The sequence below is a fragment of the Halichoeres trimaculatus genome, unplaced genomic scaffold (assembly GCF_033239565.1).
Source record: "Halichoeres trimaculatus isolate MK-OKI-2021-1 unplaced genomic scaffold, fHalTri1.1 fHalTri1_scaffold_3, whole genome shotgun sequence".
In the NCBI taxonomy this organism is placed as follows: Eukaryota; Metazoa; Chordata; class Actinopteri; order Labriformes; family Labridae; genus Halichoeres; species Halichoeres trimaculatus.
In genome coordinates, this window is record NW_027437181.1 from 37,197,010 (window position 1) to 37,221,879 (window position 24,870).

Genomic DNA, 24,870 nt, shown 5'->3' on the forward strand with positions numbered 1-24,870 from the left:
CAGTCCTGCTTGACCCGGTTGAGAAGCTACAACAAAGCAATTTAAAATAACCTGTAACCTGTAATACTGGTGCTGATAATCTCTTTTATAGGGGTATATCATAAGGACTTGGTCCCATAAAACCATAAGTAAATAAATAAATTCATAAATAAAGAAAGATAGGAACACTTGACCAAGTCAAAACTGGACTTTTTACAAAAAAGTAAGAAGTGACTTAATCTTAAAGTAAATTTAAAGTTTGCTGCCACACCAGGAAAAAAAAGGAAATTTGTATCATGCTGTGACATGACAAGTCATGTTGATGCAGTATCAGGTCTGACCCCAATAGCGAGGAGAAATAAAAAATGCACACCAGACAGAATCTGGGGTCTAAAGAGGTCGAGACTAATAAAAAAAAAAAAAACAGTTTCTCTCCTATGAAGTGGAGTTTAACCTGCCTGAGATCTATGATGGCCCAGTAAAGGGGTTCCCGTCTGGTCTAGCAGCATATCTCTATACACCACTACAGGTGACCATTAAACTGATGTTATTTTGTAAAGCATTTTTTTCTGACAAGCATCAGCTTCCCATCTATCTTTTTATTTATTCATGTATATTTTTTTAGGACAAGTCTCCCTGTTTTCATTAGGGCAGCTCTACTTTTTTTATTTTTGTTGGCTCAAGTCTCCATTTTATTTCCCCTGATTCAGGGTTCCTGCTTCAGATCAAGCGAGTGAACCGCTGCAGTTCTCTGCAGGTCCTCCTTCCTGCTCTGAGTCGGACCAGAAAAAATAACAGTTGGTGGAAAGAGTCAGCACTCTCCACAAACTGCGTGGTACAGTTCTAGAAAAACCTCTGTGCTTTCATCTGAATACAGCATTTTCTAAAACTACTAACAGCACAGTGTTGGCTTAAGTCACCAGCACAGTACTAACCCCAAGCCCAAAAGAGCGGCAGGTGCTTCGTTGGAGTTCAAGTGTTAGTGAACTTTACATCTCCTTTCACTTTTCCCAGGTATACCCAGGTACACAAGGACCAGTTATTTCTGGATGAACTCTGGTGGGTGAGCAGACACCACTGAAAATGTAGGATGGAGATGTAGGCTTAGTCTCTTTGGTCAGTAACCTGAGTGGTATTTAAAAAACAGTGTGTTGTTACATTTCAGCGTCCCACTGGACTGCAGCCACTCCACAGCTGTACGGGAGCTTCTGGAGTATGTGTGGAATACTCAGATCTGATTCTGGTCTCAATATGAATCGGCTGATCTGGACCAAAACACTGTTCTCCAGCCGTGGCTCTTCAACAAACTGATCAGTGATTGAAAGAGACAGACTTCCTCACATTCCTCCCTGACATGACATGCAGTCCAAGGAGCCTCCTGAATCCCCGACTGGCATGGGTTAAGCTCTGCAGCGTTTGTGATTGACAGGGTAAAGAGGGAGGGAAAAACATTTCAGGGCAGGCTCACTTTGTATCAATTTGCTGCAGCTGTCTGGGTACACTCCACATTTTTGCCTGGCCGTCATGAGCCGATAACCTTTGAGAGTGTGTTCACAAAAACCTCATCCTGAGAGTGGATACCATTAAACAAAAGCATGTGTGTGTGTGTGTGTGTGTGTGTGTGTGTGTGTGTGTGTGTGTGTGTGTGTGTGTGTGTGTGTGTGTGTGTGTGTGTGTCTAATCTGCATGGCCTTTGAACTGATGTGTGCTGTGGGAGTGCGGGGTGTATTGGAGCATATCAGTGTGTGTGTGTGTGTGTGTGTGTGTGCGTGTCTGTCTGTCTGTCTGTCTGTCAGCAGTCAGTGGTGCTGGATGCTGATGTTCCGTCTTTAATCATTCTGAGGCAGATCTTTCTGTGTGTGTGTGTGTGTGTGTGTGTGTGTGTGTGTGTGTGTGTGTGTGTGTGTGTGTGTGTGTATGTGTGTGTGTGTGTGTGTGTGTGTGTGTGTGTGTGTGTGTGTGTGTGTGTGTGTGTGTGTGAAAGCTGCAGTTCCACAGCAGACAAATAGCCAGCATGAGGAACGGGTTCCTCTATATGAGATAAAGAGTTAAAAAAAAAACACTCTGTTGTTTTCTGTAATAAATGTAAAGTCTTGTGAAAATCTGAAAAGGATGCACCAACCTCTCACACAGGGCAAGGTGGTGGTTGTATCTGAAACTCTGACCATCCAATCATTTCTGGGTGTGTTTGGTTGGCTCAGCGGCAATCTTGATTGATTGGTGCAGATCTAGGTGTAAAAATGAGCTTATGGGAACATTCATGTATGATTTATGAAATGTGTGTTCTAGGGCTAATCATACAACTGATCAGGTGTTGATAAATGTGGCGGCTAAAAGGGGTCGTAATTTAAATAAAACGCCCCTAAATATTCAAGGTTCAGCTGGTCGGACCCACAGAATTTATGACATGGAGAGACGCATTACGGAAAAAAGGGAACTTCTTCGTGCTGGAGATCCACAGGCCATAGCAACACAGGTAGAGAGGAAATGACACCATGTTGTTTGACAGCCTGAAAAGTGGCATTGGAGCAAGCAAAATCTTGCCAGCAAGGAAATCGCTGCAGTGATTCAGCAGAATGGATATGATAAACTGAAATACAGCAGAGTGCTATCTAATACATGACTGAAGAAAACTGTGGTGTTAAAACTCTTCTAGTGTCACAACCATCCTGGTGTCCCCTAAATGCATTAATCTGTTGTGGGACTATACAGAAAGTTGAATGAATAGTGTTTGATTCTTTTAAAACTTGAGGAAAACACTTTTATCTATGTAGTGATGAACAGAGTTAGACCTGTCCATCCGACCTCTTGGGTTATGAAGCTGCTGTATGATAAAAAACATTTATTTATAATTATAATTATACCAAAGCCAGATACTTAGACAGCCAAATAGTTTGACCCAAGAGGTCTAAAAACATGGAGCCTAAAATATGATTTGGAGTCTCTCTCTGGTGCTGCATGTCGGCACGGGTGCACCATCTCAGAGTTCTTGACCATGTAGGCTAAATGATAAAATTCAAATAAAACTGTTAGGAAATAAAGGTTAGTTTCATTTCTTCGACATGTTGATTATTAGATATTTATGAGTAAGAGCTTATGCCCAATGTCTGTTCTTTATAATTGGGAATCTGCAGCGTGATCCAGGTGTGGAGAAATGATGAATGCTTTGCTGCAGACTGCGGTAAAAACTGAGTTCATCGACTTTGTACAGCTAAAAGAGTGCGCACATTATGGGAATGTAATTGGCAAAATACAAGAATTATGTTTATTTTTCGAAGACTTTAGAATGAAAGAGATATCCCAGGCTATGAGTTTCAAATTTTTAAATTTATAGTTCTGTTAAGCCTTTTTGCTTTTGTGTTTTAAGATTTTTGGTTGTGTTTGTTTTTTTTTGGTGTCGTGTTTTTTATTTGCAATTGTGTTTTCTAATTTAGAGTCGTGTTAAGTTGTTTGCTGTTGGGTTTTTTAATTTGTGTTTGTGTTTTTTTTAAAAATTGTATTTGTGTTTAGTTCTTTGCAGTTGTGTTTAGTCATTTATGGGTGTGTTTAGTTATTTGCGGTTGTGGTATGCACTTCAGGGCCACCGTAGATTTTGTTTTGGACATCATACAATCCTTATTATGCTCCTCACAGTTTGAATCCAGAGTTTAATGAATGGTAACTCATCTGAATGAATGAGCTTAACGCTTCTTGTTCCCAAAATGTGCGCGCATCTTTAGTGACGCAAGTCGTAATGAGGTCTAAATCAGACTGAAAATGAAACTAAAATAATAAAAACCACAGTGTCAGGGTTAGGAAAGAATTATTTTTCCTGTTTTCTTGATTTTCTGTGTTTAGAAGTTTCAGACCGTAGGTTTTTTTTTTCATCCTTTATTCCATATTTCAATTAACATTGTAAGAAAAAGAACAAACTCACATTTCCATTCACATAAACTTAGCTTACATCTGAAACACAACAAGCTTACAGAATAAAATGAAAACAGAATAAAATAGAATAAAATAAAAGTCAATTAAAATAATAAAATAAAATAAAATAATGGGGGTTAATGATTAAACTAAGAAGTTTTACGCACATTTACAATACACAGGATTATAATTTAAAGATTAAGAGACTCTGACATGGTTTCCTATAGATTATATTATGACTGGCTGTCTTCCGATAGTATCTTTAAGGATACTTTATAATTTTTTATTTCATTTTTAAAACGGGCTAAGGAGGGTTTGCTTCAGACCGTGGGTTTGCTGAAAACCTGTAGGGTGTGCTGACGTGTTGTGACAACATGAAATAACCAACGAAGAAGAAACAGAGCACGTACCGGAAGACGATGCAGTCGTAATGGCGGCTCTCGGTCTGCGTTTCAGCAGCTGCCGTTGAGAGGTAGAGTGTGGTAAACCGAAGGTTTCTCCTCCGGCTCGCGTCTCCTCTGTCCGTGCTGTTAACTTTGTGAATGTCGGTGTTTGTTTTTCGGTTATTCTGGACTTCATGACCTCAGAGCTCGTTGTCAGCTAACCACACAGAGACCGGAGCCGGATCCACCTCCTGTTAGACCATCATTCAAAGTCTGAGCTCGGAAATGAACGGAACCCAAATCCAAAAGACTTGTTTCTCTATTCAGTAGCGATAAATAACCTGCCAGGCCTGTGCTTCAATGCCAGAAGAAGGAGCCAGGATGAATGGGTTTTCTCTCGGCGAGCTGTGCTGGCTCTTCTGTTGTCCACCCTGTCCCAGCCGCATCGCGGCCAAGCTAGCCTTCCCCCCCCCGGAGCCCACATACTCTCTACACACAGATGCCAACGGAGTGACCAGCTTACACCTAACAGAGCGGGCGGACTGGCAGTACTCCCAGAGGGAACTGGATGCGGTGGAGGTTATCAGCACCAGGAGCAGCCGGGGGAACCGGGTGGGATGCATGTTTGTGCGTTGTGCCCCTAACAGTCGGTACACGCTGCTGTTCTCCCACGGGAACGCCGTTGACTTAGGACAGATGTGCAGTTTCTACATTGGCCTTGGGTCCAGGATCAACTGTAACGTGTTCTCCTACGACTACTCGGGCTACGGTGTCAGCACCGGAAAGCCCTCCGAGAAGAACCTGTACGCAGACATCGAGGCGGCCTGGCAGGTGCTCAGGAACAAGTGAGTGGGATCTGTTGGTACTGATGCAGCCATGACTATCATAGCCCCCTCCCCCAGCCACGATCCAGATCCCACGTCATCTGTAAATAAATAAATAAATAAATAAAGATTTTAGGTTATACACAGGTGTGTAAACACACAGAGGATCATGCAGGAGATAGTTCTTTTTCTCAATTTAATACATTCACCCACACCTGTTTAAGTTCCCTTTGTTGAGTCAAGTTAAGGCGCAGACTCCACATCTGGTGTGCCCTTCCACCAAGTCCTCTAAGTTTCAGTTTTGCGACCCTACTCCCACAGAACCCAAACAGAACCCCCCAGACATGAGCATAAAAAGCAAAAAACACCTGTTTGTCAAGTTTTACAGGCGTCACACAAGAGGGCAGTGTCATCTCAGTGATTTTCTGATAGAGCCTCCAGTCCATTCACATCTTCTGTTTCATAGCAGATCTGAGTGTGTGTTGTTTTCTATTTAAGGTGAAACATGTTGCTCAAACAGCAACCAGTGAGGAGAGGACAGAGGAGATGAAACGTTTGGCTGAAGCACAGCCACTCTGAAATGCTGTCAAATTTAAAAAGCACAATCTGACTTAGTGGACCAATCACAGAGCTTGCAGTTGGTGTCATTTTGATGCATGGTTATATTTTGGAGGAGGTGCATGTCAGGGTGCACCCACAGGCTTCTGCATGGGTTTAGGGCTGAAAGAGTTCCTCAAATAATTCAAGTAACTTGATTACAAAAAATGAGCGAGGAATTTTCTCTGCCTCGAGAAATTGTTTAATCTTAAAAGATCAAAGTATGCTTTACTTTTGATGTTGCGGACTGACACTACATGTGACTTGACAGACCCTTCTAGTGCCTTTTTTTTCCCAAAAAACTGACCAGCGACAAATCGAGCTTCTTTTCTGGAGTTTGGAAACTGACCTGAAAGCGCATTGATCTGCAGCTCAAAGTGGGGCGTGTGCTAAGCCCTTCCCCTTTCCAAAATCACTCACAGACCGTCACAGACTGACGTCTCAGCAGTCTCTCAGGGCATGGTCACACTGGCTATCTGAACCCGCTCAAAGTCTTCAAAGTCCAGTTTGTTTGGCCATTTTGACTGCAAGACTCACTTCTCCTCTCCCCTTGCTTCTGCGCAGTACACTTCATGCACGTGCACAAACACAGAAATGACGAATGATCAATGACGTATGAGCGCTGTGACCGCTCCTCTCGACAGTTGTTTTAAACAATTGCAGGGATGTTGGAGGGCTGTGTCAGACCAAAACAACTTAAAGTGAGCCTGAAAGTCTCTAAAGTTGTAGCAGTGTGTTCTGCGTCTCAATACACAGTAGAGCTGCACGATTTGGGGAAAAGGTGCGATTTGCGATTAGGTGGACAATATTGCGATTGCGGTTGTGCTTGCGATTTAATAAAAAAAGTTGTGTCATGATGAGTCTACAGGCTTGCTTGGTTATCATGGAGAAAAAACTGAATTGCATGTGCTGACATTGCGATTGCGATTGCGATATCCTCTTTTGCGATTACGTAATTGCGTGTGCTGACATTGCGATTGCGATTGCGATTGCGATAATCGTGCAGCCCTAATACACAGGCAGGTAGAGTATGGCACAGCTTCTGTGGCCAGAGTGACAGCGCAGAAGACTGCGTAATAGTGGAGGAGGATCAATATTTTTACACCAGAAAAAAAAAAATCAACCAAACAAAAAGTTCATTTGTAGTTCTAAACACATTAACAGTGTGTTACACGTTTTCTGTCCCTCCCATGATGTTATTCCTCTCTCCTTCAGCGTCCACGACTGTTACATGCAAATGACTTGTTATGCAAATTGGGTGATTACATCATTTACATGTCAGCTTATTAAACCTGTAAAAGACAGAGTGAAGAGTGAAGCAAGATGGAACAAAACATAATAGAGCTAACTGAGCAATTCTTAACTTTACCTGACAGGTCAATAAAGGATAAAATATCAAATAGCGCTGAAGCCTAATGTGCTTCCAAACAGCAGGGATCATCATTTTTGTGTGAACACTGTAAAGACTCAAAATCTTTCAAGAAATTTTCAATTTATCACCCAAAGTCACATGTTTTTTACACTTTTTTGAAACAAATTTTTAATTGGAAAATAATTGCTTTTTAAACTCTCTCTCAACACAAACACTCACTCTGAGAGTTACGCCGCTTTGAGTGTAATGTCTGACAGATGAAATTCACTCACACTCACAGAAACTCTCTGACAGCCGTGTAAGCATTCACCTCCTGATGTTGAAGTGTTTAAAATGCTTCAGTCACCTCATCATTAGTTGATTTGGAGTTATTCCACAGTGTTGTGTTTTTTTTTTTTTATGATAAATGACTCTGGCTTGTCTGTGTGGTTTCACAGGTATGGTGTAACACCTGAGAACATCATCCTGTATGGTCAAAGCATCGGCACGGTTCCCACCATCGACCTGGCTTCTCGCTACGAATGTGCTGCTGTCATTCTCCACTCACCACTAATGTCAGGGCTCCGGGTGGCCTTCCCGAGCACAAGGAAGACGTATTGCTTCGATGCTTTCCCAAGGTATGCATCACTTAACAGACAAACTCTAAAGCCTTGTTCCCACCTAGCAATCCAGTTTAGATCAGTTTGGTACAAGTTGGATCGGTTAAAGGATAAGTTCAGTTAATACAGCTTTTACATTGTTTATAGAATGAAGTAGAACAAAATACTCACCCAGAAGGCTTTCCTGATCGAAGCAGTGCTTTGGGAGATATTTAGATCCAAAATCATGCAGTGGACGTCCGTATAATGGGATCCATTGGGGGATAGACAGCGCCACTCCTAAAACTGCATGAATCGTCCAAAAACTCATGTTTTTCACCAATATTCCATCATGGTCCGCTCTGGGTTAGTCCTCTGCTGCAGTCTGTGTCACTCCAGACAGCGCTGTGTGGCTGTAATGACCTCTGAACTGACGAAGACTTTGTTTTCGTTTGCCCCTCTGCTCATGCGCAGTACTCTCTGGAAGGCTTACTCCTTTCTTTGAGGGGGAAATGTAAACAAAGTCTTTGTCAGTTCAGAGGTCAGTACAGCCACACAGCGCTGTCTGGAGTGACACAGACTGCAGCAGAGCACTAACCCAGAGTGGACCATGATGGAATATTGGTGAAAAACATGAGTTTTTGGATGATTAATGCAGTTTTAGGAGCGACGCTGTCTATGCCCCAATGGATCCCATTATACGGACGTCCGCTGCACGATTTTGGATCTAAATATCTCCCGAAGCACTGCTTCGATCAGGAAAGCCTTCTGGGTGAGTATTTTGTTCTTCTTCATTCTATAAACAATGTAAAAGCTGTATAAAGCGAACTTATCATTTAAACCTGATCCTGTTTGTGTTTACACAGCCAACCACGCCCCCTCATGATAGGCAGTGTGTAATCCGGGTGATAATAGCTGTGTCAGCTACGTAATAGCATGTCCACTGCAGCGCGACACAGGGTACCCTGTTAATAAACCAAATGAAGAAGGAAAACGCCTCCACCTGCACTGGCATGTGGCTCTTTGTTACAAAGACAATCAAGCTTTTTTTTGAGAGAAGGCTTTGGGTCACCAGGAGGAATACAGCAGCCGCTGTCGCACAGGGAGTGACCATTTTTTTCACCAATCAACAGACTGTAGTGTTGTAGCTCCACCTTCTTGGATTGGATTGGTGGCCTGGCACCCCAACGGAAGCCCCAAAAAGTGGGATGGTTTGTCTGGATTATTTGGGGATCTGTCCTGGGATTAATCAGTGAAAATGCCATTAAATGTGTGCTGTACCGAGACGAACCAAACTGAATCACATGGTGGGAACGGGGCTTTAGGGTAAAACCAAATCTCAGCATGCTGGGAAGTGTAGCCCAGGAAAGTGTAGTCCAAACCAAATCCTTTGTGTCCTCTAGTGGCCACATGGTGTAGCTGTTTGGAGACTAATCTCTTTGTGCTACAGTAAGTCAGGCACAACACCCATCACAAGGATAATTAATGTCCACACTTAAAAGAGAGAGGCACCATTTCTGTCTGCAACCCGGAATAATGCCTCTGTGTGGAGCAGGGAGAAGGAGCAGACCCATCAGGGCAGTGATGAATATTCTAGATTAATCTGAGGTTTTCAGGTATACCAAAAACACATGGTTGGGCTGCCTCAGACGTTCCAACCGTTGTGAGGAGCAGATGAATTGAATGTTGTGTACTTTTACAGCTCATCAACATAACATCTGATTAAAGGCATAAAAGCCCAAAAAATCACTTTTAAAAAAACATGTCAGGGAGTGTAAATATGTAAACACGTGGAACATAGAAAAATAAGGCCAGCTCAGTCAGAGTCTTTCTGTCATTTTGTTTTTTATTTTGCTGAGAAACAGAAAACACCCCAGAACAGCTGACCATCCTTCATGTTTGTTTATCTTCTGAAGTCACGTTACATCGCACACGTTTCTGACAGACCTTATGTCTGTGGAATGGCCACAGCAATATCATCACCACAAACTTTAATTGTGTGGTCCAGCAGTCGCAAGCAGTTATTGGGTGTGTTTGTGTTCTGGAGCTTGTACTGTCCTCATGTGTGCTCTCACACAGTTTTTAAGATTGTTTAAGGCAAAGACACTCATCTTGTGAGTGGCAAGCGTGGATTTAAAATAATAATGTTTACGTTGTTTTTTTCACACGAGGACATGATCAGGTTTGTAATCTGGAACTGAAGACATTTCAAATTCACAGGGCCAGGCTCCTCTGGAACTTGTGGGGAAATTAGTATTGAACGCATCAACATTTTCACTCATAAATATGAATTTTTATTCGATGGGTCTTATGACGTGAAATTTTCATGAGCTGTGTGTAAAAGTACCGGAAACACCTGCTGAAACATATTCAACACTTAGAGAAAAGCTTTTGTTGGTAGTGACAGCTCTGAGACGTCTCCTGTGTTCAGAAACCTGTCTCATGCACAGCTCAGGTGTGAGTTTTGCCCATTTCCCCACAGCAAATCTTGAAGGATTTGGGGGTTTCCATAAGTCTTGTCCCCTCTGTAGATTCTCAGTTGGATAGGAGCTCTTCCATCAGATGTTTTTCCTTCTGTGAAGCCAAGTGAGAGAAAACAAACAACTTATTATCAGTGCTTGCTGCTTCTGAATAACAGCGTTTTTGTTGCACACACAGTATGGAAGCCACTTTACCAATCATTTACTACTACTACACAAGCTTGAAACGCAAACACAGTAAGTAAGTCAGATCCAGAGGAAATTTGAAGTTTTGGAGGAGGAAAAGTTAATCTTACAGGTAAAAAACTTCATAATTCTATTAGACACAGCACATTCTTTCTATAAGACCAACAGAAAGGAGAAGGCATGGACTGGAGGTGCTGAAGTTTTGGGAGGGCCATATGAGTGTAACATACGAATTAATTACCATGAAAGTACGTTGTCATGGGTGGGATTCCTGCATGGTTCTCCTGTGATCGTGTAATCTCAGGTATCCAGCTGCTATGGGCGCTGCCCTGGGCTGTGCTGCGCTCCAGAGATGCGTCCAGTATGAATTGGCATGTGCCCAAAATCCGTGGATCTGCGCTGCATGGCGCTCACGCCTTATGTGCGAGTTAGGGGTAAAGCTGATATCGGGTTCGGATGTTCGGCTTGAGGCAAAAAAATCTACCGATGACAACGTAGCTTTCGTGTCCTCCTCATGTGTCTTCATAGTCTGGTTGTATTCTGCTGTGTGTTTCAGCTTTAGGTGGTGGAACATGTTTGTGGTGTTGCCACCCTTCTTACAGCTTTCAGCAAACCCTGAACAGTGGACGACTTGTATGCATGTAGTACAGCATGCTAAAATCAGAGGCTGCCCTGAACGCAACTCTCCAAAGACGGTTAGAGACTTCAAACGTATATATCAGACACCATCAGGACTATCACATGTTTTTCCCCTTTCATGGAAATAATTATTTTGCTACAAACCAGATTATGATATCAGCTGACCTGAACTATACATGGCAAGGGAGCAATCTCGTGTGTTGCGAGGCTCAGCAGAGACACCAGACAAACTTCTGTTGTCAAACTGATCACACCATCATCACATCCTCACATGTTACTATGGACTGTGCTGTACAGCTTCACTGAAGCAAGCTGTTAAACCAAGTGTCTGAGTGGAGGGACATACTGTGGATAACTGAGATGGCATAAGCCTGTGTCCCACCTTCTTCTCAGAGTTTTCTGGGCACTGTCGTCCTCTCTCTCTGGATATTTATCTATTCTGTGAAAGCTCACAAACAGCAGTGCAGCCTTTCCTCTGTAAGTGAACTATGTTGGGTGACGTTCTGGGATGTTTTGGTCGAACTGAACGCTTCTTGAAAAGATTGCAGAGCATAGATGTGGCTGTTGGACTGTCTTACTGCTAGTTTGATGTATTTTCACACTGCTGACACAGAAGCCATGGAGTTGTTAGAGCTAAGCTAACAGACTTGACCGTGTTTGTTTTCACCCTTTGAGCCGTTTGTCCCCATAGAGTTACTGCAGGGTGCTGTAAAGCAGATATTATTGCAGTAATGTATCTAGTTGTGCATGTATTGTGTAATAAATCTCAGTGTGGCTGCTGTTCCACGTCACGCTACCATATCTTATTCTATCATTTTCAGATCAACTTTATGAGGTTGGGCGCAATTATAGCGCTCGGTTCTACTCACACATTGGCGTTCAGCAGCAATTTTGGCTTTATGACAGCTAACTTGAATGATCGGTTGAGAGGCACGGCTAGAATTCCCAATCACTGATACTTAAAAAAAATGCCAAAATCGGCCCCATTCGATATTCGGTATCAGAACATCCCTACAATCAACACCTACTCATTTTTTGCCTTTACTCAAAACATTACCAGCCTTCTCCCACAGTAAAGCATGCAGGTTATTATTTAACACTGGTATCAGATCGGTATTGGTGGATACCCAGAGCCCAAGTATCGGTATCAGGGCCAGAAAAGTTGGATTGGTGCATCCCTAGTTCTAAGAGGGCTCTTTCATGTCTGTCACACTGGCCAGGAGTTGGTTGGTGGTCATCGGAAACCTTTTTTGTTGACCCTTACTTTGGGGCAAAGCAGCTGATATTGGTTTGCACCGATGAGGGCAGGATTGCTTCCTGAATGTTGACAGATTTCAGTTTCTCTTGTCCTCCCTTTCTTCATGTGTTCAGTATTTATTCCCTGTGTCACTTAAAGGATAAGTTTGGTTAATACAGCTTTTACATTGTTTATAGAATGAAGTAGAACAAAATACTCACCCAGAAGGCTTTCCTGATCCAAGCAGTGCTTCGGGAGATATTTAGATACAAAATCGTGCAGCAGACGTCCGTATAATGGGATCCATCGGGGCATAGACAGCGCCACTCCTAAAACTGCATTAATCATCCAAAAACTCATGTTTTTCACCAATATTCCATCATGGTCCGCTCCTGGTTAGTCCTCTGCTGCAGTCTGTGTCACTCCAGACAGCGCTGTGTGGCTGTACTGACCTCTGAACTGACGAAGACTTTGTTTACGTTTGCCCCTCCACGCATGCGCAGTACTCTCTGAAGAGCTGACTCCACTTCCTCCTTTCTTTGAGGGGCAAGCGTAAACAAAGTTTTTGTCAGTTCAGAGGTCAGTACAGCCACACAGCGCCGTCTGGAGTGACACAGACTGCAGCAGAGGACTAACCTGGAGCGGACCATGATGGAATATTGGTGAAAAACACGAGTTTTTTTCGACGATTAATGCAGTTTTAGGAGCGGCGCTGTCTATGCCCCGATGGATTCCATTATACGGACGTCCGCTGCACGATTTTGTATCTAAATATCTCCCGAAGCACTGCTTGGATCAGGAAAACCTTCTGGGGATTACTTTTGATGTTACAGACATCCGGGGAAAATTTCATATAGTGATGCATTCAATGCAGTAATACTCAGTTTCTGAATATGATCATGAGACTGCCCTCTAGGACTTGAATTTTGCGGGGGTTCATTTTTAAAGAGTGATCTCTAGTTTTCTGCCTTACACGGCTTACTTTGGAAACTTGTTTCTACAAATGAAGCATTGTTATTGATGATTCTCTGCTGTCTCTTTCACCTCCACAGTATAGACAAAGTGTCCAAGGTTGCGTCCCCAGTGCTGGTGATCCATGGGACAGAAGACGAGGTGATAGACTTCTCCCATGGCCTGGCGATGTACGAGCGCTGCCCCCGTGCCGTGGAGCCCCTCTGGGTGGAGGGGGCGGGCCACAACGACATCGAACTGTACGCCCAGTACCTGGAGAGACTGAAGCAGTTTATCTCCTTTGAGCTTCCCACGTCCTGAGGGGAGGCCAGCCCTGAGGCCAGGATCCATCAGTCCTATGAAGCCATCTCTTCATCATCTTTGAGTTCCTCTCTTAGCATCTGGGCATGACTTGAGTTAACAGGTCCTCCTGGTCCTTCCCTCTCCCCTGAGCCATATGAGGGTGTGATGCAAGTTGACAGATGTGATGTGAAGAAGGTAAAGGTGTAACCTGTAGTGTCTCTGAAGCCTGGCTGCTTCTCTTATGGTGGATCCACAACCTCGGCCTGGAGACTGTTAGCCCTCCACTCTCCACCTCCATCTATCCCCCTCTCCAGCCTTTCCTCTTTGGTGTGTGTCACTAAAGACTTCAGCCTGTCACTTCTTCTTCCTGTTGTTCCAACAGACCCTCCTTTCATTTTTAAACTCACTTTTTTTCCCTCCTTATTTTAACCATGAAGGATGAATCCATTTTGCTGTTCAAGATGCAAACTCCTTTTTTTTTTTTTTTTAACTTTTCTGTAATTGTAAGTGAACTTGCAGGGTTGATCTAACAGCTGCACTCTTAACGTGCAGATATCTTCAGGTATTTATTTGGAAATGTGACTGTTTATTTGTTTTATCATTCCATGTTTAATTGTTTTAATTCAGGTAAAGAAATCTAAATGTGTTTGTGACAGAGATGTGAACCCAGGTGCCGCTCTGCACACCTGGGCAGTGTGATTTTTGTTGCCCTGATGCCTGTTCCTCTCTCATGCGAGGCTCCAACCATAGAACAAACTAAAAACTCAAACTGCTGATAATAGAAATTCAGGGAGATTGTTGGCCCACCTTCAATTACCCTTCAGAAAATGCCACCATCAAACCGTAGTAGTAGTAGTAACCGTAGTAGGATGTAATAAGATGGTAACGACCGCCTGACATTAAGACCAGTTTAGATAGACCAACAGGAAGTCTTAGTGAGTGATGAATCGTAATGTAAGCTTTTCTCAGTCTTTGCTGGAACCACGTGGGAAGTCTCCAACCCCCTCTTTTTACAGACTTGTGCTTTCAAAAGTTGCTGCTGTCACTCACCAAACACTGGTAAAAAGTGCATCGATGCTGCTGCTACTGCTGGCCAGCTGAATCTAAGGTCAGGTGGTCTGAACGGTTTGCAGGTGATGAAGTTCTCCTTTACTGTTTAAAGGATAAGTTTGGTTTATACAGCTTTTACATTGTTCATAGAATGGAGTAGAACAAAATACTCACCCAGAAGGCTTTCCTGATCCAAGCAGTGCTTCAGGAGATATTTAGATCCAAAATCGTGCAGCGGGCGTCCGTATAATGGGATCCATCGGGGCATAGACAGCGCCGCTCCTAAAACTACATTAATCGTCCAAAAACTCATGTTTTTCACCAATATTCCATCATGGTCCGCTCCGGGTTAGTCTTCTGCTGCAGTCTGTGTCACTCCAGACAGCGCTGTGTGGCTGTAATGACCCCTGAACTGACAAAGACTTTGTTTACGTTTGCCCCTCAAAGAAAGGAGTCAGCTCTCCAGAGAGTACTACATTTGCCCCTCCTTGCATGTGCAGTACTCTCTGGAGAGGTGACTCCTTTCTTTGAGGAGCAAACACAAACAAAGTCTTTGTCAGTTCAGAGGTCAGTACAGCCACACAGCACTGTCTGACACAGACTGCAGCAGAGGACTAACCCAGAGCGGACCATGATGGAATATTGGTGAAAAACACGAGTTTTTGGATGATTAATGCAGTTTTAGGAGCGGCGCTGTCTATGCCCCGATGGATCCCATTATACGGACGTCCGCTGCACCATTTTGGATCTAAATATCTCCTGAAGCACTGCTTGGATCAGGAAAGCCTTCTGGGTGAGTATTTTGTTCTACTTCATTCTATAAACAATGTAAAAGCTGTATAAGCAGAACTTATCCTTTTAGTCACACAGGAACAGAGGTGGACATCTGAGCTGTGTGTACTAGGGCTGAGCATTTCAAGCAAAAGAGCTTATTCAATATTCTCGTAACTATTTGAAGATTATTTGAAGATAGTACCCAGACCTAGTCTTAGTATTTTTTCACTGTTCCACTTTACATGAAATGAATTTTGGGGCAGACAGATCCTGAGGACCCGTCTGCTCAGTCTGGCTCTGTGTGAAACAGTGAAGTCTGACCACAGCGTGAGAGAATAGTATCTACCCACTTCAGTCCCTGTGCGTATAACTAAATTCACTATCTGTTAGTTTAAGATCTGATCTGAATGATTCAAACAGATCATCCTGACCTGATGTGTAAACTGTGCCATACAGACTGAAACCACAGGAGCCCAGAAGAGAGAGCAGCAGGTATCAGGGCTGGGTTCACCTCACTCATGCGTCCAGGAGCCATGTGTCCTGCTGCTGTTTGGTCCGTTTGACTTCATTTCTTCATCATATCTGGAGATAAAGCCTTATGTTTACAGACATTTCACCCAGTCCTGTGGACTACAGCAGGGCCCTTATGTTCCTCAGGAGGACTCATCACTGCTGCTATTCTCTGGAGGAACCAATCAGTCAATCACTGTGAGAGCCCAACTGAAACCACAGCCAGTTAATTAAACCAAATTTACCCTGACTGCTGTCATGCCTCCATCAGCCCCGGAGAGGAAGGAGATCAAACCAAGTGCTGTGCTCACAGGTCTCTGAAAGAGCCACAGAGTAGAGACAGAGTCCTGGAGAAGTGCTGAATGCTGACGTTTTAACTTCTGAGGACATTCATGAACTGTATCTTTGCCCCCTGAAAGCCTGAAGTCACGGTTTGATGCCACACACTGACCGGAGACTGTTGCTAAGTAGCTGCTAGAAGTAACGACTGAAGTAGAACTAGTGTTTGGGGACGTTTGCTCAGCAGCTGGACATGTTGTTTGATCAGTGTGTTGCTGTGAAGTGAATTGTTGATGGGTTGTTGATGTTCTCTGATTATAGCTCATGTCGAGCTCGTGTCTTTTGGGTAACAGACGTCCCCACTTAATTTCCTCTGGCTCGTCTTTTTTAAAGGAAATGAAGGACTTTCTTTAGTTGTTGTTTTGATACTGAAGTTTGTAAAGTTTTCAAGTCCTCTTGTTGATAGATTTACACTGTCTGGAGCTGGTTTATATGATAACCCTTTTTAATGCTATGATTCAACATTCTGTGTATACATTAAAGCCTGTACAGAGGGCGGTCTGGTCTCACTGATTATAAACACTGGAATCATGATAAACTAATAAAGGTAACAGAAGCTTGTAGAGTCTTTGTTAATGTGCAAAATGAATGAAGCCTTAAACATGCCGTCGAACTGATTGTTAAAGTATCCTGTGAGCGAGCGGCACAATGTATGTTTTAATGCTTTCATGACGGAATAAAGGCTGCATGGAAACGTGTCTGTGAGCTTGTTGTCTGTGAGCTTATTGTCTGCACTTGGCACACCACACACACTCTCAGATTTCTGTGAAGAGAAAGTTTTACTGTTTAATTTGTATCTTCACTTCAGAATCTGTTTCACTTTATCCCTCTTTATCCCTTATTTATGAACCGGCAGCATCATCTCTAGGGGTCAGTTTTTTAAAGAATTTGATCCTGATCAAAATGATCCATATTTGGAAATCCCATTTCTTGCTATCCAGGATCAGGTAATCTGCCTCAGTTTTAGACTGGTTTTTCAGAGCAACATTGGATTGGATCACCCTGATCCGGATACACAGTTTTTGAGATTACCAAATCCAGATTACCAGTGGTCTAAATGGGACAGCACATCATAATGTGGGCTTTGTAAAGAACAACAGGTAGAAGAGCCAACATGGTGCCATTGTAAGTGTTTTTTTTTTTATTTTGAGGAAAACCATTTCCAGAATTTAATCCAGTCCGATTACCAAAATCCGACATACTAACCTTTGAACAGCTGACCCCTCATTCTGACTTTTTAGAGCATAAAATTACATCCAAGTTTTTTCGTCTCTATGTTATAATTAGGCTTAACACACAAGTCTGCACCAATTTCTCCAGAATAAAAAGTGATCTGGTTTGGTCCAAATAGTTTGAAAATGTCCAAACAAAAACTGCAGGAGCCAGTAGTTCAAAGGTATTCCAATCAGGTATTCAATTCTGGAAGTGGGTTGTTCAAAAAGGAAAGAAGGATTTCAAAATTGGATTGGATGACATAATCCAATCCTATCTCTAATCCAAACCAAACCTCCAGTTTGTGTTGTTCAGAACTTTTCAATAGGATTTGGATTGCTTTGCCCCCCCCCCCCCCCAAAAAAAAAAAAAAAAAAAACAGGATTATACCGATCCCTAACAGGGGGGAGGATTTCAAGGTGGATTTCAGGAAGAAAATGTAGTAAAACTTTAAAATTGGTCAAATAATACAACATTTGAAGAATTTAGTGTCAATACTTTTATTTGTATTTTGCACTTGACTTGTTTAACCATTGCAGTGATAAAGTCAATAAAGTTAGTTAGGCTAACATGAAGCCTTTAAGTATGGTAAAGTAAAAACATAGAGAAACTGAAAGAGCAGAAGCTCAGATAATCCTGGCAGAGGAACAAATCAAGCTGACCAAACTGCAGCAAACCAGAGAAAAACTTCAGATACGCCTTCTCAAAGCAGAGCTTAAAATGCTGGACTCTCCTTCACAGATGAAGAACCATGAACATTTTTTTATTTATTTTTGTACTTGTCCTTTATTCTTGTACTTTATTCTTTTTAATTCGTGTACACTATTTTCTTGAGCACAAGTATGACTCCATCCATGTCAGTGCTTTGCCAGAGAAATTAAACTTTGACTATTTTGACAAGACAATATGATTTACAGCATCAAAAGCTTTTTTGAAATCAAGGAAAACAGCAACAACACCTCCACTGTCAAGACTAGATTTGATTTGTTCACTAAAATAGCAAATTGCTGTCTCAGTTGAGTGATGTGTTCTAAACCTAAACTGCATAGGATGCAATGGTAAATGGCTGATATTTAAATTAGCTATACACTGGTCACAGACACACTTTTTTCTGACAGAATGAGATAAAGTCAAATCCAGATAATGACATTTTTCAGTTCCTTTCTCCAACTTGTCCAGAATAAAAACAGCAGGAAGCTGGGTTATGCAGGTGAAATGCAGGTGTCAGGTTGGGACCAGCAGCCCTGGGCATTTGGTTGTGCTGCAGATGTGTTGATGTGGGGTTAGCTGGTACCCTCAGTGAGGGCTGGCACTGGTAGGATCTGAAGTCCTGTAATTAGAGTGGGCTAGAGTTTTTCCACTTCTTTAAACCAGAACATGTATGGCAGACTTTGTGACCGTCCTCTGACAGTCATTCCAGCAAATCCCCAAAAAATGCTCTGTTGGTTTAGCTTTAACTGACAGCTCTCAGCAGCAGCCACAGTGATTATGAGTTTTGTCCGTCTGGAGCCAAAGAATTCTGGCGACATTATTATACGACAGCAAAGTTCACAGAGGGAGGAGGATCAGATGACTGCTGCAGAGCTGCTGCAACATACCGAGGATATCTGGGGTACTTTATTTGCAGCTCATGACCAATTGCAAACATGTTGGTATTTATTGGCAGCAGAACAGGATGTTTGACTGGAAAAGGGCACAGGAGCATTTCTGTTCTCAGAAACTCATGTTTTCCCTCAGAGTTTTCTAGTTTCATGTGACAGTTTCAGACTCATTCTTCACCAGAGCAGGTTGAGATCAGTGTCTGAAAGCAGAGCGAGCAAAAGGCTTAATGCCAATCTGGAAGAAAACTCCTCATCTTAAAAACACTGACCCTCACTGAGTTGTATGGTCAGTGGGTGCTGCGTGGTACAGGTGACTGTCTTGACAATGTGAAACCAGACTTATGAGGGCAGTTTGGAGCAGCTGATGTGTGCAGCATCGCTGACTGTGGCCCACATTTAAATCCTAAAATTGTCATCTTTAAAGCCTACGGTTAAACCACACCTTAGCTCCCAAACCAAGAGCCCCGCTCTGTGGTGGAGGCCTGTGAGTGGATGAATGGGTGGATGCTCGAAACGCCACATTAACTAGACGCTTCTCACGGTTTAGTCATTGCATTGTATTCTTTTTCTGTCCTGTCAAAGTGAGGCTCAAAAGCCTCCAGACTCACTAATGGGATGATGGCACAAAACGTGGACATGGTGGTTGGAAGGTTGGAGGTCGTGGGCAGCTTGGAAACAGATTGTTACGGACAGAAAGGAACACACCATCACTTTGCTCTGATGGACTATATTTGCTCATGGACTCTTCAGTCCTGGCAGACTCATGCCTCCATGCTGACGTTATTTTGGGAGCTCAGCTGATTGATTATGTTTTTGTTTTTTCTGCTCTTCAAGTCAGTCATGAAGCCTCTCTGCGCCTCTGACACACACACACACACACACACACACACACACACACACACACACACACACACACACACACACACACACACACACACACACTGGGAGGCGTGTTTTTCCCTCCAGCTGGAGTGGATGGAGGCGGCGCTGCACGGAGCGCGCAGTCATGGATCGGCTGTGTGCGCATCTACCGGCTGATAGATAGGCAGCACCTCCTCCATCAATGCAAACCTCCGAACCAGGCGCACCACCAGCTCCAGAACTGGACGTGGATTCCGTGCAACAGCTCGGTAGGTCTCCGTGGTCTCTGGGGCGTGGGTATGCTGAGTGTTTGTTGGTACTGTTGTGCCCACGGAGCGGGAAACACAGGCTGTGATGTGTCCACTTGGAGCCACAGGTGTGCTGGCTAGGACGGTGTTTTCTGAGCCCGCTGGTCTGCTGGGCTGCTGGACCTGCAGGATGTGGCTTCATGTGAGCAGAGCGGACAGAGTGCCGCTGTTGGTGGATCCAGTGTGAGCTGGAGGGAAACACGCACGCAGGGTGACCTGTCACGACTCCTGTGGAAAGGACAGTGTCCTCATGTGCGGTGCGCCCCACAGCTCTGAGTCCGGCACACTGTGTACTTGCCGTGGAAAGTGCACGCAGGAATGAGAGAGTGAGTGATGGAGCATTTCTTTGGCTGTGATTGCCAAGAAGCGCATTTTCTCCCGAACCCCGTGGAGAGCAGAGCTGCTGAGTGTGAGCTGCTGTGTGTGAGCTGACCAGCAGATGGTGCTGGAGCTCCGCTTCACAGCGCACAGACAGCCACGTGTATGGACTGAAGGGCCTATAAATAACTCAGGCGTTTGAGGTTGTGGGTTTGAACAAAGACATGAAGCTGTGTTTTTCTGGAGCCGGTCGGATTTCATCAGATGTGCATTCTGCTCAAGCATCAGTGTGCAGGTTGCTCATGTCCACAGCTCTCAGGAGGATGCACACTGTTCAGCTGTAGTTTGATGCAGATGTTTGGCTCCAGATGGAAACAGCACCTGCATTTTAGTCTTCTACCACTAGGTTAGTGGACCATTATCCGTCTGCATGTGTGGTGTGGTCCTCACACATCAGGGATGTATCAAGACATTAAGAGATACAGGGGTCATGTTTTTCTCCCCTTCCATCATTTTCATTTCTTTTTGACATTTTACTGAACTGGAATTAATGTTTTTTTTCTTTCAATAAAAAAACTCCAGGGTGGAAAAAGTATGTGAACCCTTGTATTTGAGAACTGGTCGACCCTCCTTTTGGAGCTCTAACCCCAACCAGACCTTTCCTTTAGCTCAGATCAGACCTGCACAGGGGTCAGGAGGAGTTTTGGACAATTCGATTTGACTAAACTTTTTCAGTTCAGCAGTATTTTTAGGATGTTTGGTGTAAATCCCTCTCTTGAGGTCACTCCACAGCATCTCAGTTCAGGTGGAGGTCAGGACTCTGATTGGGCCGCTCCAGAAGGCGTATTTTCTTCTGATGAATGTATTCTGTTGCATCACCACCTCTTGTTGAGCTTCAGTTGGTGGATGGATGGTCTTAAAGGGGCTGTGAGGAGTATTTAAATGATCTCTAAAAACTCTCCCTTCTAGATATGAGATTATCTGCGCCAATATTACTGGTTACAGCTTATTTTAAATTAGCCTCCTGAACGGGTTGAACAGAACCAGATTGATTTATGGAATATCTATGAGAACACCACACCGACAGACACATTTTAGAGAGAAGAGGGGCCTGTGTTTTTCTCTGCTGAAAATTATTTCTGTGATTAATTTTGTAGTGATGGTTGACACAGGAGCCTAACTGTCAGACAGAAAAAGGACAGAAGAGCAGAAAAAAAGATAAACAAGAGAGAGTGATAGAGCACGAGCTAAAGACTAATCTGTTTGTGATTATGTTCATTCTATCCCACAGTCAGCAGTTATTCTGCAGTGGTCTGTTCAAACTTGAGAGTCTATCAATAAAATGAAGAGTGAGGTTACGTTAGCTCTGATTGGTAGATGACTGGCAGGACATAACAAGGATTTTCTCACGTTAACATTAACGTTTAGCTTTGCTAAATATAGCCAGCTACTAAACTACGGTCCAAACTGACAGTGTTTACTTCTTGTCACTTTGGCCTACAGATACGTTGGAGCAGTGGTGTATATAGCTGTTTATGGCCTTTGATAACTCGTTGAGAAAGAGGTTAAGTGAGGAGATGATAAATTCTCTTGAGCATTGATTATTTAGCCGTAACTGAGGGAACACAAACCTCATGGCAGGCATCCAGCTCTGATTGCACAAACAAAATACAACACCAACCAACTACGGTGGCTCTAACAGGACAAGACAATCATTTAGTAAATAATCTATGTCTTTTCTTTTGAGCTTTTAGGCTTATCTAGAATCAAAATAGCACTTTATCATTTTAGAACATTTCTGTAAAGAACTTTTCTGTTTTCAAAAACTTAACAGTCTTCAGATCTAAAACAAATCATTGTATCATCAACAACATGTGTAACGAACAACTTGTTATTTTTCAAACAAAATTATATCATCTCTACCAAGTGTATTAGATAAATCACACTTTCTTTTTCCTTGTCTCGCTCTCTCTTTTTTTTTTTTGAATGCCACGTATTGTGAGTTTGCTGTGCTGTTGCAGGGGCTCTGTGTGTGCAGTGGCCTTGCAGGGGATGAACATGGTGTAGTTGAAGTTGTTGGCCTCAGGGATTGTGGAGTCGGGGGAACACAGTGTGTCTCAGAAGGGTCTGTGTTGTGGGGCTCTGAGTCGTCATGGTCGAGTTGTGGTGGTGGCGGCTCTGCAACAGGAAGAATATGACAGTGATTTCACCTGTATTTGGCTCCACTGGACTCGAAGATTTAGGAACGAGTTCTTTTCTGATGTCCTTCACGATCCCAAGCTGGTCATAACCTTTTGGGGTTTGCATTCTGATGACTTGACCTTGTGACAGGGGTGTGAAGGGGTGGGCTTGAGGTGTTATAGTAGCAGGTGTTTTGGGATAATGCACAATCTTATTTCTTGTTTGACTTTTTGTGTGCTGCTACCATGGATAAGACCCAAACAATAGGCTCTGTGACTGGTGTTACGACACCTATGTTTTGTGTTCTGTCAAGTTCAGCTTTGACTTTCTCTTGCATCGCAACTGGAATGCGGTGAGCTGGGTGAACTACAGGCTGGATCTTGGGATCCAGTGTCACGGAGTATGGGATGGATGGATCTCCAAGCTCTTCACTGAACAAATCACTGTGCTGTGTGTGTGTGTGGATCTCTTTTGCAAAGTCTGTGTTAGTGTCCATGGTGAGCTGGTGCACATCTGGGCTCAGTGTTACAATTCCCATGTCAACACAAGCAAGAAATCCTAGTAGTGGCTGCAAATCTCTGTCCACAATGAAGAAGGGTAAGGCATGGTGCTGCTCCTTTGAGCTGCAGGACAGAGTGACAATGCCCTTGGTTTTTATTTTACTGCCTCCATAAGCAACACGGTTTGTGGCTTTCCCCTGTTTAACAGGTTGTTCTCCATTTGCCTCTTTATCAAATGTCTTCTGTGACATCACTTTGCATTTTGCACCTGTATCCACTTTCATTTCTGTGGGCTTGATGTGAATGCCAACTGTTACAAATCCTTCATCTTTCTTGTCTCTTTGAGGATTTGAACTATTAATGTTCTTATCGATGTCAATGCCATCCACATCAAATGTCTCTTCGCTGCATGTGACCGGCTCTTCTACTGCCACTTCATGTACTGAGTGTGGTGTAGTTCTTTTATTAAAGGTAGACTGGCTGCAGGGTTTAGACTTGCAGCATTTCTTGAAATGATTCAGTTTCTTACAGTTGTGACAGCGCTGTCCAATCACTGGACACTTTTCCCGCTTAGTTGCATGGATACTACAACACCTATTGTAGTTAGAGATCATTCTGCAGTCTCCGTAGGCTGCAGCCGCTGAATTGAGACACAGCCATAGGGAGATCCAGCTCATATTGAGTTATGTGGATGATATGATGATCAGTATGCATGAGTTTTGGAATGCACAGGGCTCTACAGGAGAAAGAATCAGTCTGATCCTCTGGGGGTTGCTTTATTTATCATCCACACGCTGGAGGAGCACTGAAGACTGAGTGTTCCTTCCAAACAACTCGAGTCTGGTTTCATCTGCCCTCTGAATATTTTGCCAATAGTACAGTGGAACATCCAGGTGCTCTTTTACAAACTTGCATAAATGATGGATGATGCTATGTGGGTGTCTGCTACTTCCTGTTTCCTTTTCATCTTCTGTAATGACATAATGCTGGCTGCCAGAGTGAATAAGAGCAGTGAGGAGAGGGATGGCATCTTTTCAGGCTTACAGCAGTGATGATGCAAAGGACATGTTTGGGGTGGAAGGAGAGTAATGGAGCTGTCTCCTGACGTGTGAAGCCGGATAAAGAATTACACGTGTTGCTGTGCTCTGGCTTCACCTTTCATCCACAGCCTCTGTGAGGACTGGTGTGTGTGTGTGAGTGAGTGAGTGTGTGAGTGGCATGGTGTGCATAGTTTCATCTTTAAGAGGATAACATTCCTTTTTTTCACTGAAGCTTTGCGCACATCTTGATCTGATGTGGTCCATCTGCTGCTCCTGGTCTGGGTTTGGCTACTCCTGATCTAAAAGCCATTCCCCTTGAAGAGGAAAGTTGTTTACTCTGTCTTTGTTACAGCTCTCAGTCATGTCAGCCTGAACTGGCATGTTGTGGAGGGAGTCTCCTGACTTGATCCTGCCACGGCCGTCTGTGGGCCCTGCTAAAGTGCAGAAAAGGTGTTTGTTTTTACTCTCTTCTCTTCTGTTGGGGAGGAGGTGGAGGAGGAGGAGGATTAAGCGGCTCCAGCATGCTGCAGGGCTGTCCTATACTTACTGAGACTGGAGAGTAAACAACTTTCAGCTGTTTTGGTGGAGAGCAACATTCTTTCAAGTTTTCTAGATGTTTGTTTTAGCTCATGGGTTTCAGGAGCATCTGAGTCCAGGATAACTCACAGTGGACCTGTGACATCATCAACATTGACACTGAAAACAGCCAGAAATAACTTCGGTCATCATGAACTCACTGGG

At 43.5% G+C, this 24,870-nt stretch overlaps 2 protein-coding genes across 3 annotated transcripts in view; both read left to right on the forward strand.

Annotated features, from left to right (window-relative positions):
• Nucleotides 1–4,261: 4,261 nt before the first annotated feature.
• Nucleotides 4,262–14,636, forward strand: abhd17c (abhydrolase domain containing 17C, depalmitoylase). The gene is made up of 3 exons (XM_074665640.1): nt 4,262–5,113; nt 7,499–7,678; nt 13,234–14,636. The coding sequence occupies exons 1-3, from the start codon at nt 4,629–4,631 to the stop codon at nt 13,451–13,453; spliced, it is 885 nt and encodes a 294-aa protein (XP_074521741.1). The 5' UTR covers nt 4,262–4,628; the 3' UTR covers nt 13,454–14,636.
• Nucleotides 14,637–19,890: 5,254 nt separating this feature from the next.
• cemip (cell migration inducing hyaluronidase 1) overlaps nt 19,891–24,870 on the forward strand; it is a 108,344-nt gene continuing 103,364 nt past the window's right edge. For both annotated transcript variants that reach the window (XM_074666891.1, XM_074666892.1), the window contains exon 1: nt 19,891–20,051. The gene's annotated coding sequence lies outside the window, so the exon portion shown is untranslated. The remainder of the gene's footprint in view (nt 20,052–24,870) is intronic.